This window comes from Rhinatrema bivittatum, chromosome 2 (assembly GCF_901001135.1).
Source record: "Rhinatrema bivittatum chromosome 2, aRhiBiv1.1, whole genome shotgun sequence".
NCBI classification, from domain to species: Eukaryota; Metazoa; Chordata; class Amphibia; order Gymnophiona; family Rhinatrematidae; genus Rhinatrema; species Rhinatrema bivittatum.
Window position 1 is genome coordinate 29494028 of NC_042616.1, and position 15354 is coordinate 29509381.

A 15354-nucleotide genomic window follows, 5' to 3' on the forward strand; every position below is an offset into this window, starting at 1 on the left:
AAAGTACAAGAAGAAATCAAACTTCCTCTCAAAAATGCTAGATTCTTATAAAACTTGATGACCCCGAGTAGAGGGAATTGAAAGAAGTCTTACTTGGGTCTGCTGACGAATTCGGGCGAATCCGGCGAAGGCCGGCAAAGCCCGTTGACTCCGCGAGCCCCTTGAGCGCGCGCGGCTTCAGCGGTGCGCCGGGTCTGCTGTGCACCTCAAGCCGGCCGCTGTTATGGCCGCTTCCGGTCCCGCCTCCTGCCTCGCCCTCCGGCGTCACAGACCGTTCAGCTGGCCGTCGGAGCAAGTCCTTACCCCTGGATTACAGCAAGGTGGATAGCGGCTGCTTTCACTCTCCTCCTTTCTTGCCCTCGGGTTTGGGAGTGCTGGGTGGCTGCTGTTATGGCCTCTTCCGATCCTGCCTCCTGCCTCGCTCTCCGGCGTCACAGACCGTTCAGCTGGCCGTCGGAGCAAGTCCTTACCCCCGGATTCCAGCAAGATGGATAGCGGCTGCTTTCTCTCACTCTCCTCTTTTCTCGCCCTCCCATTGGCCGCAGTTTAATCCATAAACCTGAGCCCCTTATAACATTATAACTTTTAATCACCAACTCTCCATCCCCCATTCTCTTCCCCTCATCCCCCCCTTCCTTTTCTGGCTCTACCCCTCGCCCCACCTCACACCAGCAAGCCCTGGCCCTGAGCTATGGCCCCCAAGCTCGCAGGCCTTCTTGTGCAGCAACCCCCCCCCCAAAACTGCACGAGTTGTCCCCCCTCATTCCCCCCCCCCCCCTTTTAACCTTACAAATTCTTCCATAGTAACTATTTATTTATTTATTTTTAGATTTTTATATACCGGTGTTCCTATATGAAATAAAGATCACATCGGTTTACATTGAAACAGAACATGAAAATTGCCAAAAGGCATTACATAGTAACTAGGGCTCGGGTTTACCACCACAGACAAGAAACTGTTTACCCAGTTCTTGTTCCCCCCCACTGCGGCCTCAAACCTCCTAACCGCGCCACCTCCAGATTGTCCTGAAGGGAATTATGAAATAAGTCCATGCCAACATCTGATAGATGGATACCATCCCCCTGAAACAATCCGGCCTCCGCCCCCCACGCCCATCTATGTCTCACCCAAAAACCTCCCTCTCCGGTCACCCATTTACCCAACTGCCGATTCATTTTCGTTACCCCCGCTTTCCATAGCAGCGAAGCCTGACAATGATATCGGACCATCCCAGCAGCACCCGCAGCCATCGAATCCCAATTTGCGAAAGGTCCTTCTTGATCCAAGTGATCAGTTCCCGGCACGGCTTTTTCCCCCCACGTCGTTTCCCCCAAGATGAATGAGCAAGACACCCGACACGCCCCGCGGTTCTGCTCGTTCCCACAGGAATGGCCAGAGTTTGGCCCACAGCGGTCCCCTCTTGCTGAACCGGGACACGCTCCACTGCCTCCGGTCCAGATCCAAGTGCTCCCCATAGGGCCGCCTCAATGCTCGCCGCTGCGCCCGGTGGACGAACGAGTGGCCCACAAACCAGACGCACCCTGTTCTGCGCACCACCCTGAGTATCTCTGTCATAAAACAAGATGGTGTCATTAAGTGTTCTTCTGCACCCCCCTGCCCCCTCGTACCTCAGAAATACGACTTGTTCCTTCTGCGACCCCCTCTCTTTTCCTTTTCTTTGTCTTTTTTTTTTTTTATGTCCTGATGTATGTTAAAAATGCATTTGATTTCCAACTGCCTATAACTTGAATGCCAGCTCCCCATATTCTCCCTTCCACCGCAGACATTGCTGCCTCAATTTGAAAGGAATGCGAGTGGCAAAACTTTGCGTTCCACCCTCCCTGTCTTAACAACCTGGTGCAACACCCTTGTGAATTGAAACCTAACTAACGGCTGTCCGTTCCTAGCCTAACCCTCATAAATAGCTTGGTTAACCGCACTGGACAAACCTCCGCATTTTCCGCTGGTAGGAACGTGATGATTTGCCCTTTCCTTTTCTGGTCCGTTTTAATTTTCGGTAAAAACAACTCAACCACTGCCATATCCAGCTTAACATTCCGGACCAAGAGCCCCTGATCCGAGCAATCCCCCTTTGATTTCGCTACCAATTCACTGATCCTCATGGGCCCCGAAAAAAGCCAATGAAAACGCTGTACTGAACAACAGCACCTCATAATCGGACCAACCTACTGCCGACACGTGACTTGTTAACTGAATCAAATCCATATACCTGATCGGTCTTCGTAAATCTCCCTCGCCTTGGCTATCCCTCTGCCACCCCCCCAAGAACCCGCTTTATCCAGAAACTACACAGCGGGTTGCCCCCATCCTTGCAATTTCTGGAAAAAGGCAAATCCCGCCGAATACCCTAATCTTCTGGCCCGTAAAATATTTCGCACTAAACTCTCTTCCGAAACAGGCCCCGAATGCCACCCCAAGGACTATAAAAAAAAAACCGACACAGTTGCCCTGCCCGCTGTATTTGCCGCCCATGTAGCCGGCGCCATGGACCGCTGGATCAAACTCCATTCTTCGTCCGTCCAAGATTCCACAAGTCTTCCGGGAACTTCTCCGGTGATTCCTTCGCATGTCTTCGCATGTCTCCATTATATGTGCTATGTGCCATCTTCCCATTCCTATTTCTTACCACCCCCACCTGCGTAAAACCTACCCCTTACATACACACCCCCCTATCTCTCGGAAATCATTAATTCCAATCATGATCTCCCCCTTCACCCAATTTCTAGGTCTTTCAACTCTAGCTATTACCTTAATCAATGTACAATCTATACTCAAAAAAGCTCCCATCCTCCACGACCTGCTCTCTGATAACAATCCCGACATATGCGCCATTACTGAATCATGGCTAAAAGATTCAGACCATGTCTTCCTTAACCAGTTACCCCACCAAACCTATGACATTGTCTCTATCCCCAGACCTAAGAAACGAGGTGGAGGGCTACTCCTGGCCACAAAAAAACACCTCAACCTTAAACTTCTACCCACCTCCCCCCCTCCCAGACTGGAAATCGGGTTATTTAAATCCACCTCCCTACAAATCTGCCTCATCTATGCCCCCCCTGGCCTCCTGGAGCATGACCCCTCTCCCCTTATTGAGTTCCTTGTAGACAACACCAAGCCTGACATCCCTGCAATTATCCTCGGAGACTTCAACCTCCATATGGACGCTAACCCTAAATCCTCTGCCTGTGAAGCCCTCCTGGTCTCCCTCTCAGCACTAGGATTCAAACAGACTATCACTACCCCGACACACAAAGCAGGTCACACCCTTGACCTCATCTTTGTCAACTCCCACATCTCAGTACCCAACTCCCCTATAGCTACTCCTGTCCCTTGGTCCGACCACTATATCATTAATACCACTTGCACACTCAACACCCTCCCCTGTACACCACACACACAAAAAAAAAACGATCACCTTCCGTAAACCCTGCCCCCCCGAGGCCATTTCCCTAGCGATCGAAACAGCCACCAAGACCCTAGACCTTTCAAGTCCGGATGCAGCCCTTCACTCTTGGAATAACATCACCTCTTCTATAGCCGAGGAACTATGCCCTCTGATCCACAAAGAAATCCCCCCTCAGAAAGATAAGAAACCATGGTACAACAATGATCTAAAAACACTTAAGCAGACCCTCAGATCAAAGGAGCGCATCTGGCGTCGACTACCCACACAACACACATTACAAAATACAAACAGACCCTACACAACTACCGTCTAGCCACCCTCAAAGCCAAACGTGACTTCTACTCAGCTAGAATCCATGACTATCAATTCAACTCAAGTGCCCTCTTTTCCTATGTTGCTGACCTCACAAAGCCCTCCCGTCCCACATCCCAAGAAAGCAACCCCATGGAAAAATGTGAAGAGCTCGCAAAGTATTTCCACAACAAAATTGCAAACATCATCAAGCGCTTCCTCCCTACGCCCATCCCTACCCCACTGCTCCCTATCCATAATGGCCCCGTGCTGAAATCACTAGACCTCACATCCACCTCAGAAATAGTTTCTATCCTAAAAAAGATAAAACCAGCATCCATATAGCAGACACAATCCCCACAAAAACCCTCCTCTCCATTCCCACCTCCATTGCTAAATCCCTAGCTGACATAATAAATTGTTCATTAGCATCTGGCAAAGTCCCAGACCCACTCAAAATTGCTGTTGTCAAACCCCTCCTCAAAAAACCCTCCCTTAACCCCTCTGACCCAGCAAACTATCGTCCTATATCCAACCTCCCCCTCATCGCCAAAGTACTTGAGAAGGTAGTCAATTCCCAAGTTTCTGACTTCCTCGAGGACCACCACATCTTACATCCATCCCAATTTGGGTTCCGTAAGGAGCGTAACACTGAAAATCTCCTGCTCGCAATCACCAACACCATCCACATAGGTATGGGCCAAGGGACATCCTTTCTCCTCGCTATCCTTGATATTTCAGCTGCCTTCGATACAGTCAATCACCAAATCCTACTTTCACTACTAGCAGAAATAGGTATCGCAGGCACTGCATTATCCTGGTTCTCCTCATACCTCGCTAATAGAGAATACATAGTAAAAATTGACAAAGCTGAATCTTCTCACATCTCCCTCACACAAGGAGTTCCTCAGGGGTCCTCACTCTCTTCTACCCTTTTCAATATTTACTTACTGCCCCTGTGCCACCTGCTCTCTGACCTAGGATTGAACTTTTTCCTATATGCCGATGACGTTCAAATCCTCATCCCTATCCAAAATACACTAAAAGAAACCCTCCAACTATGGGACTCCCATCTTACATCCATCAATTCACTCCTATCCAACCTCCACCTTGCCCTTAATGCTTCTAAAACTGAGATACTCATAATATCTAATCAACCTGAACTATCACTCCCCAATATCCCATCCTCTCCCCACGTCTCATCACCTACTGTCAGAGACCTCGGTATCGAACTTGACCAGCACCTCGATTTCAAAGCTCACATTAAATCCCTTCTTAAGGGAGGCTTTTACAAAACTCCACATCATAAAAAGCTAAAACCACTGCTCCACACACAAGATTTCCGTCTAGTCTTGCAGACCACTCTCCTCTCCAAAGTGGATTACTGCAATTCCCTCCTCATTGGCCTTCCAGAGTCGACCATCAAACCCCTACAAATCCTGCAAAACGCCATGGCGAGAATCTTAACGAACACCCGAAAAAGAGACCACATCACCCCCATACTTAAGGACCTCCACTGGTTACCCATCTCTTTCCGTATACAGTATAAAACCCTCACTATACAACACAACCTCCTCTACAAATCCAACCCCTGGCTCAAGGACTCGCCGCACTTCCGTATAACCAATCGTCCTACCAGATCCTCCCACGCAGGTATCCTTCATACTCCCTCCCCTCAAAATTGCTCATCTCACCTCCACGAGAGAAAGGGCCTTTACCATAGCAGGCCCTTCACTCTGGAACACCCTCCCCACCTTTCTCCGCCTGAACCCTGCCTGGCCACCTTCAAAAAGGCATAAAAACGTGGCTTTTCAGAAAGGCCTATCCAGACACAATCAAACCTAGACACACCTACCTAGATCCTCTCATACAGTCCCTCAGCCTCAATCCCTCTCACCCTGCCCGCCCTTTCCCCCCCTCTTACCGCACTTCCTCATCACCCTTCCTTTGCCCGCCCTCGTTCTGCAAATTACAAAATTGCGCATTGTGTCCAATGTAATTAATCTTATCCTAATTGTAACTACTGTATATAGCTCCTTCTGTAAATAAGTTCCTCCTATTTCTTATTTTGACGGTTGTTCTTTACTCTCTCTCACGCTACCTATCTTTCCCTCTCTTCTCCTGTCTCCCTTACCCCCCCCCCCCTTTTTTCTGGCCTGCTCCCATCCCCTGCCCCCTGTTTATTGTAATTTCCTCCTTTAATTGAGTACTTGTAAACCGGCGTGATGTGCTATACGAACGTCGGTATATTAAAAGTTGTTAAATAAATAAATAAAATAAATGTGGTGCCAGCTCCTGAAAAACCTTCCATTGGAAACGAGACAAAGCATCAGCGATGAGGCTCTGCACACCCGGAACATGCTTGGCCCTAATACTTATATTGCTACTTAAACAATTCGCGATTAATACCCGAAGCAACCTGGAGACCCTCAAACATCGCGCCGTCAACTTATTAATTACCTGAACCACCCCTAAATTGTCACCCCAAAATACCACTCTCTGGTTTGCTAATTGCTCTCCCCAAATCACTACTGCTATACTATAGGGAATAATTCCAAAAAGGTGACATTCTTCGTCCAACCCTTATCCACCCAGTCCCTAGGCCACGGTTGTGCACACCACTGACCCCTAAAGAAAACTCCCCGCTGCATCCGAGAACAACTCTATGTCCCGATTCCCTACCTCCAACTCTGGGATCAACTTCACATTACTGAAGGACTGCAAAACGATTTCCCACACCCCTAGCTCTTCCCTAATGGACCGGGTCACCCGTATGTGATGATGACTCGCCTTGATTCCCGTAGAGGCTGATGACAATGAATGCCCTCCCCATGGGTATCTCGCGCCACGCGAAATTCAAAGACCCGATCAACGACTGCATTTTCTTTAGAGTCACCTTCCTCGCACTCCTAACCTCACCTACCACATCCCGCAATTTCACCACCTTGTCTTTGGGAAATCATCCTATCGGAATCCAATTCAATCCCCAGGAAGGTCAACTTAGTAGCCGGACCTTCCATCTTGTCTTTCCCTATTGGAACCCCCAGCTGTTGAGCCAACTCGGACTTCTTCTCTCCCACAAACAAAAGATCGTCCAGGTAATGTAACATCTGATGTGCTCCGGAATACCTTTCTGTTACCCACTGCAAAAAGGAACTAAATGCTTCAAAATATGCGCAAGAAATGGCGCATCCCATGGGCAAACACCTATCAACGAAATAACTCCCGTCAAAAGAAAATCCTAATAAAGGCAAGCTGCACGGGTGAATTGGTAATAATCTAAAAGCCGATTCGCTGTTGGCCTTAGCCAGCAAAAGGCCCCCCTCCCCACCTGCCGTACCAGTGCCAATGCTTCATCGAACGAAGCATGGCGGACAGTACATTTCTCCTGCGGGATGTATTCGTTCGCCGATGATCCTTTCAGAGAAGACAAATTAAGGATCAACCTGTACTTCCCGACTGCTTTCTTCGGAATGACGGCCCACGGAGACAGATGCATCCGGTGAAACGGAGGCCCATCGAATGGGCCCGCGATCCCCCCTAAGCGCAACTCCACTTCTAATTTGCCTCGTACCACCTCCGCCAATTGACCCACCGATTTCACGTTCCGCACCCCTTCCCCCATCCCCCAGGACCTTCAGAAGGGATTTGGAGACCCTCCTTGAAACCCCAAAAAAGCAACTGGCGCCGCCTTACGATCTGGGTAAATTTGGAGTCACGGCTGCAGACCTCACCGGCGAGCCCGCCGGCCTCCACAACTCACGACTTTTCCTCCTTTAACCGCAGAGGGGCGACGCCTTGCGGGCACTTGGAAGCTCAGTGGGCCCCATTGCAATTAGCGCAGGTGTGCCGAAATTTGCAGTCCGGGAAGAGAGACGTGACTTTATTAAATCTCCAACAAACGTCCCCGCTCCTGGCCACACCTTTTCCTCCTGCCGTCCCTTTCCCCGACAGTCCCGCTGGCCCGAAAGGAATTATTGCCCGCACCCAACGCCGCGACCCCACTCGCTCCGCGTTTCCGATTTCCCGCGCTCTGATTCGTCATTTGGGTTAACCACAAGTTAAGGTCTTGTGTCCCCCGAGACATAAATCGGTTCCCTGCCATCTTGTCCCTAAATTTCCACGTCGTCGTTGAGCCAGGCCCAGCCTTCATAATCCGTACACGCCCCTAATATGCTATCCCCGTACGCCAACCACGCACCGTACTGATCCGGCTGGAAATGCCCCACACCGCTGGCCAAGCGGAAAAAACACCACACCCAGTTAAATAATGTTCTTAGACCCTTAATCCCTTTAGAAGCCTTTTCCCCTTTTTTCTTACTTTTCTTTCTATCGCTCTTGCCCCCCCCCCCCCCCCCCCTCCCCTACCTTCCAATAATCGGAAAATATTAATGTATTTCCTCTTACGAATTTTCCTCCTCAATTTATGTGGGACCCCCCTCCCATAATTCTGTCAAGGGTGCCAAGGCCGGATGCCCCATATCCTGTCGCGGCCCCCCCCCCCCCCTTGGATCGCCTTACTCTCCGACTCGCAGGAAGATGATGAAGAAGAAGACGATGTCGGACTGGTGCTGTGTGCCCCGCTGACCTCTGCCTTCGTTTCCTCTTATGAGCGCCGCGCCCTTCTTGGGTCTCCACTGACCCTTGCAGCTCACCCGCGCCACCTCTCTCTCCCGGCATTCCTTCGGATACCACCCTGCCTCCGCCGCCCGGTGTACCAGAAGCCCGCTGACTCTCTGGCGGGATCAGCTGGGCTCTACTTCTCCACGCTTCGTGCCGAGATGGGGACGGTGCTGCCATAGCTTCCTCATCTGTGAATACATAACGCACAGTCCGCAGAAACCTCGCCATGGCATACCCTTTTCCTTCCTGTCCTTCAGCTTCATGCTTCTGTCGCCCTCTCCTGCCACTCCCTCCCGCACTTTCCTCCCACCCACCCCCTCGCCCTTCCCTTGTCCTTCTACCATGTGGGCCATCCCCCAAAACCATGCTGTCTGCTCCATTCACCAGCAAGATGTGCCTCCGCGAGGCTGTTTTCCTGTATACCTACCTTCTTCCCTTACATGTGGCCCTTGAATCGTGTCCCTGTCGGGGAAAACACTCTCTGCCAGCATGAGGACCTCGTTTTGCGGCACTCGTCCCTCGCCCGACCGAGGGTCCACCTCTTGGCGCCCGCCTCCTCCCGATTGCCCCAGGCCTCCTCTGGTCGTATCCAGCTCCTGGAACTGCCCCTCCCCCTGTCTGCATACTGATATCTGCCTGCCGCCCATCCCCGAATCCCCTGCCTCCCTGTGACTTCTCCCTCTCGCTCCTCATTGACACCCCCCCCCACCCCGAGCCCATCACCTGTGCCTTTCCCTCTTCCCACAGAGAAACTTCTATCCCCTTTATGTTCCCAGTTAAAACCAGACCTCCTTGACATCCCCTTTGCACCCTCCCCGTAAGATGGCCTAGGCGGAGAACTGAATTCCAAACCCGACACATTCGTGGACAAATATAATGGCAAGAAATCCTCCCTGCCAACTTCTACCCCTCCCCCCCGACGCTGCGTCCGGGCCTGCCTCTGGCCTGTGTTCCCCCGAGCTAGCCTCGGAAACATTAGCTCCCAACCCGCTAGGCCGCACTGCCATGGGTGCCGGCCCCGCGATGCTATGCGCTGCCATCTCCCTGCTGACTGGAGGTCTGGACGGACAGAGGGCCGCACGCACTACTCGCTCCCTGCCTTTCCGCATCATCAGGCCCACCGGACGTCCTGTGCTACCCCTAGCGCGGAACTACCTAGAATAATGGGGTCAGAGAGCAAAAATGAGGTAAATCTGAACCGAAACACCCTCGCAAAACGAGCATCTGAGGAAACCATTAACGCACTGGTAGCCGCTGCCAGTCCCTGAACTGCGGAAGTCTGATCTACTTAAGATTAGCCTTACCCTTAAGTAAACTGTGTATTGTTGAATGGTTTTTCTTTTTATAACAACGGATACGTACACCTAAGTGTCTCCAGCTCCGGATCGCGAGCCCCCAGGCGCCCTCTCGCCACGCCGTCCCGACTCAAATGGCGCCAAGCTGCTGTTGCATCATTCCCTTTCCTACTGCCAATCACAACACCCCAATTCAAACCCCCACACTTTTGACCCTTTCCCATGCTCCCTAGCCTGCTCAGGTTCCTTCTATTCCTCCTTTACCCTCCTTCCCCCCCTCCCTCCCCCTTCAGCTCCTCGCTCCTTCCCGCGCTAACCCCGAGTTATCATCGGCTGTCCAAGACAAGCTTATACAGCCTGTCCAAAACACTGGTCTAGTTCATCCCAGAATGCTGCAGAGAGGAGGTGACGTGGCTGTTTTACACTCCTGTTCCCTTTGAGGTGTTAATACTGAGAAAACCCTGACTGCTGTCACACTCTCACATCAAGTAATGTCTGTCCTTTATTTTCTTATCCAGAATTTGATGAGTTCAAGAAAAGAAAGGAGGAGACGCATCCTAAGGAATCCACAGAACATCTGGAAGTGAGTGAAACTGTATCGCAGGTCCAGAGAAGGGATATGTGCCCATGTTGTGACTGGGAGAAAAACAGCTGGACTCTTTGTAAACCAGAGGAGAGTCCAAGAAACCCAGCAGGAGACTCTGCTGAGAATTTGACTCGCTGTGGGGAAAGCATCAGGTGCAATCAATCTCTCACACAACTCCTGAGAGTGCATCCTGGGGCGAGACCCTTTTCATCCAGCGAATGTGGAAAAAGTTTTACAAGTAAAGTAATATTAAAAGCTCAGCAGAGGAATCATATAAGAGAGAAACCATTTCCTTCTAGTGAATGCAATAAAAGCTTAATTTGTCTATCACAACTGGAAAACCAGCAAAAGAGTCCCACAGGAGAAAAATCATTTGAACATACTGAGTGCAATAAGAGCTTCATTGATCATTGTGATCTGAAAAAGCATAAAAGAATCCACACAAAAGAAAAACCATTTACCTGTAGTGAGTGTGATAAATGCTTTCGCTGGCGATCAGAACTGAGCGCACACCAAATAATCCACATGGGAAAGAAATCATTTCTCTGCACTGAGTGTGATAAAAGCTTCAAGTATAAATATCAACTGAAAAAGCATCAAATAATTCACACTGTAGAAAAACCATACATACCTACTGAGTGTGATAAAAGTTTTAAACAAAAATCTCTACTGATAAAACACCAAATAATTCAGCGGGAAGAGAAACCCTTTACATGTACAGAGTGTGATAAAGGCTTCAGGGAAAAATCTCATCTGAAAAGGCACCAGCTCACCCATACGGGAGAGAAGCCATTTCCATGTACCGAGTGTGAAAAAAGCTTCAGGCAAAAATCTCATCTGAAAAGGCACCGAATAATCCATACAGGAGAGAAACCATATACATGCACTGAGTGTGATCAAAGCTTCCTATGGCAATCAGAACTGAAAAAGCATCAAAGGGTACACACCAGAGAGAAACTGTACACATGTAGAAAGTGTGATAAAAGTTTCCAGGGAAAATCTCTACTGAAAATGCACAAAATAACACACACAGGAGAAAAACCCTACATTTGTACTGAGTGTGGAAACAGATTTGCTTCTAAATCAGAACTGAAAACACATCTAAGGGTCCACATGACAGAGAAACCAGTTACATGCACAGAGTGTAATAAAAGCTTTCGGAAGAAAATTTCACTGAGAAAGCACAAAATAATCCACAAGGGAGAGAAACCATTTAAATGCACTGTGTGTGATAAAAGCTTTCGGCAGAAATGTTCACTGAAAATGCACCAAATAACCCACACCGGTGAGAAACCATTTAAATGCACTGAGTGTGATAAAACCTTTCGGCAGAAATTTTCACTGAAAATGCACCAAATAACCCACACCGGCGAGAAGCCATTTAAATGTACTGAGTGTGATAAAAGCTATGGGTGGAAAGCTTTTCTGAAAAGGCACCAAATAACCCACACAGGTGAGAAGCCATTTAAATGTGCCGAGTGTAATAAAAGCTATAGGTGGAAAGCTTTTCTGAAAAGGCACCAAATAACCCACACGGGTGAGAAACCATTTAAATGTGCTGAGTGTGATAAGAGTTTCCCACAAAAATTTTCACTGAAAATGCACCAAATATCCCACACAGGCGAGAAACCATTTAAATGTACTGAGTGTGGTAAAAGCTATGGCCGGAAATCTTTTCTAAAAAAGCACCAAATAATCCACACAGAAGGGAAACTATATCCATGTACTGAGTGTGATAAAAGCTTCAAGGAGAAACCTCTACTACAAATGCACCAAATAATGCACACAGAGAAACTATACCCTTGTACTGAATGTGATAGCAGCTTTACATGCAGATCAGAACTGAAAACGCATGAAAGGGTCCACACAGCAGAGAAAACACATGCATGTACTGAGTGTGAAAAAAGCTTTGGTCGGAAATCTCACCTGAAGTCACATCAAATAACACACACGGCAGAGAAACCATTTATGTGTACTGAGTGTGGTAAATGTTTTAGTCAGGAATATTTTCTGAAAAGACACCAAATATCCCATGCAAGAGAGAAAACATACAGCTGTACTGAATGTAATAAAAACTTCCTTTGGAGATTTGAACTGAAAATGCATCAAAGTGTCCACTCAGGAGAGACATATACGATCCCAGGTTATGAGGTTCTTAGCACTGAGCCTCATAATACAATGCCAATTGCTGCCTTTGAACAAAAACAACAGCCTTCCAGATACTGCGGGATACTTCCGCGATTGCATAACACACCTGCAGCCCAGTCATCAGTTACAAAACCATTGTTGGGACAGTTTCCCAGGAAAAATAAAATATCAAGTGCTAAGAGAGAAACAATAGTTTATTTTCCAGTAGAGTTCCTTATCCAGGTGATCAGATTATCCAAACTCCTGATGATCAAAAAGGAGCACATTGAGCAGCTGAGAGAGATGAACACAGAAGCAGAGAAACTGAAATCCTATTCCATACCCATTAGCATTGAGTTCCAGAGGCGATATGCAACCATTGTTCTGGATTTGGTAGAAATGAACAAGGATCTGAACAAACTTTTACACCAAGTTCAGCAGTACTGTTATAAGCTTGCTCCAGAGCAAGGCCTTCAGCCCACAGACATGAAGCGCCAGTGTGAAGAGGAAGCTGAGAAACTTGTGCGGCAGGCAAACACAAACGTCTCGGGAAAGCCTTGCGTCGAAAGCGAGAGCTTGACCGATTTGGTCTCTAGGCTTACAGCAATACTTTTGCAAATCAAGCGTCTAGCGGAAGGAGGGGACGTAAACTCGTTTGAACTCAAATCATTAACAGGTTCAGTAAATGAGATCAAGTCTTTGATAGATGCTTCCAATATTGGCTGCTTTCAGGATAACGTAGAGATCCATGTTGCGCATATTCAAAGTAGTCTCAGCCAGATGGGAAACTTGCATGCCTTTGCAGCCAATAACACCAACAGGGACTGACAAGGGACATCTGAACAACGGCAAAGTGAAGGGTGCACACTGGGCAAATCTGGTCCCTTCAGAAGCTCTGGATGCCAAATAAAGAAAGATCAAACACTTCCTTATATTTTCTCCTTTTTAAATGATCTCACCAGCATTACTTGATGATTTCTTGGACGGGAGATTTTACACTTAGTAGCGTGTTCACGGCTTCAGGTGGACCACGTCCAAGTCTGCTCTTCTGGAAGGATGCGCAAACGTCTTAGATGAGGCTTGTCTCTGGATGCAGCTCAGCTGATGAAGAAATAGGGATCTGGAGCTGGCTCTGGTGAAGAGGCTGGGGGGATTTGGAGCTGGCTTTGATAGGTTGGGGAGGAGGGAGCCCTGGTCCCAGCTGTGCTGGTGGAGAGGAAAAAGTTTAGGGGGGGATCTGCTCCCGGCTCTGCTTGGTGTTGACTAGAACACCAATGCCGAGAAGCCAGCAGCCTGGACTTCATTCTGCCAACACTGAGACACTGTGTGCGTGTGTGCCCGACCCATCCTGACGTTGTGCAGAACATCACTTAAGAGTTTCTCCTTTAAGAAAAAAATACAGTCCTGTCCATCTGTGAGAGAGAGAGAGGTGCTTTACCCTGTGCTAAAGAGCTGCTCTGGACTCGGGAGCAGGCTGGCTGGCTGCCTTCTTGCTGTTTGAAAAACTTCACAGTAGAGACACATCCTATGCTGCAAGGTTTACATTGCCTTTTCTGTCCTTCAAAGGGGGCGGAGGAATGCATCTTGCCGCAGATACAAGCTTTCTTCGTGTGTTCCACTTTCTCTTGCCCAAACATTGATGTCTGCCAAGGAAATGCTGGGCTGCCCCGTGCTAAGGACTGCAAAAGCCAACACATGTACAGAGCTGCCTCTGAGCAGTTTCTCGGAGGTTAATCTTGTGAAAAGCGGGTATTAGCTTGTTCGTTTAATATAGAATATTAGAAACTTCACCATAATCGTTCTCAGATTTGGAGTTTGGGAGATGCTAGAAAGCGAGAGAAGGGGGTGTCTCATCAAATGGGGCCTTTTATCTGTAGAACATTTATATGTAGAACATTTTTAAAAACAGGATTCTCATGTTGAAACTTTTGTGTAATTTAAAATAAGGCTTCTGTATCCTTTGTTGATTATATTGTGCCACTGCAGATCGTTAGCGTGCAATTTCTTTTAACTGAATTTATTCTGCTATTTAAGAAATATACATCTTTTATTCTCATTAAAAAATGGTAACCTTAACAAAAAAAAAAAAAAAGTAAGGTTCTGGGGGACGAGAGAATAATCGGATGGAGTGAGTGTCTCTCACCAAGTCTTGCTGAGTCCCTTCACCTGGTGACCTAAACCAAATCTCAGCTAGGTGACTACTTCTGTTGAAGCAAAAAGAAAAACTCATTCTGGCTGCACGTTTCCCAGGTTTTAAAAGGCCCTTCCTTAGTCTAAGCACGAGGGTTAATGATGGTGTCAGCGGTAGGACTGACTCTTCAGGCAAAGATGAAGTCCCTGGGGCAGCTGTAGGCCATTGGTGATGCTGTTCATGGACCCACGGCAGCAGCCGAGAAACCACAGAAGCTGATGAAGAAATTAGGAGGGTTATCTACTACCGAGTGGACCCCTGAAGACAGATAGGAGATGAGGCAGTGCTATTTCTGGTACTCCAAAGGGTCGATTTTAAGACCCGCACGTCGCACGTGCGTGCGCCGACATGTTATAAAATCCGATGGCCACGCGCACATGCGTGCTGGATTTTAAAATCTTCTCGTGCATGTGCGAGCGACTCACGCGTGCAGGGGGGGGGGGAGGGAGGCATTTTAAAACCCACGCACGGCGACGCGATCGGCCAGTCCCCAGTTCCCTCCCAGTCCCTAACCCTACCCTTCCTCCCTCCTCCCCTCTCCTCCCCGCCCCCTAAACCTTCTCTAACCAGCCCCCAATTTCTTTTTGAGTCCTTGATGCTCTGGAGCAGGAATAATCTCCACCTGCCGGCGCTTCCCCTGCCCTGGCCCGCTGTCCACCCCTTTCTTTGGGTCCGGCACTCCTGCGCGTAACGGGGCCTGTTGTAAAATGTGCGCAGCGTGCGCAGGGCCCAGCCATGTGCATATAACCCCCGTAATTTACCCGCGTGGCTCTTTAAAAATCGGGCCGAAAGAGAGCCCGCCAGAAGATG

The 15354-nt window shown here is 48.7% G+C and overlaps 1 protein-coding gene across 2 annotated transcripts in view; it reads left to right on the forward strand.

Annotated features, from left to right (window-relative positions):
* LOC115085852 (oocyte zinc finger protein XlCOF6-like) overlaps positions 1–15354 on the forward strand; it is a 393254-nt gene that overhangs the window by 57482 nt on the left and 320418 nt on the right. The window contains exon 4 of one of the 2 annotated variants that reach the window (XM_029592355.1): positions 10159–14445. The exons of the other annotated variant lie outside the window; for it this stretch is intronic. Coding sequence (XP_029448215.1) covers positions 10159–13181 — 3023 coding nt within the window. The 3' untranslated portion in view covers positions 13182–14445. Of the gene's footprint in view, positions 1–10158; positions 14446–15354 lie in introns of those variants that run through there. 2 annotated transcript variants of the gene reach the window in all.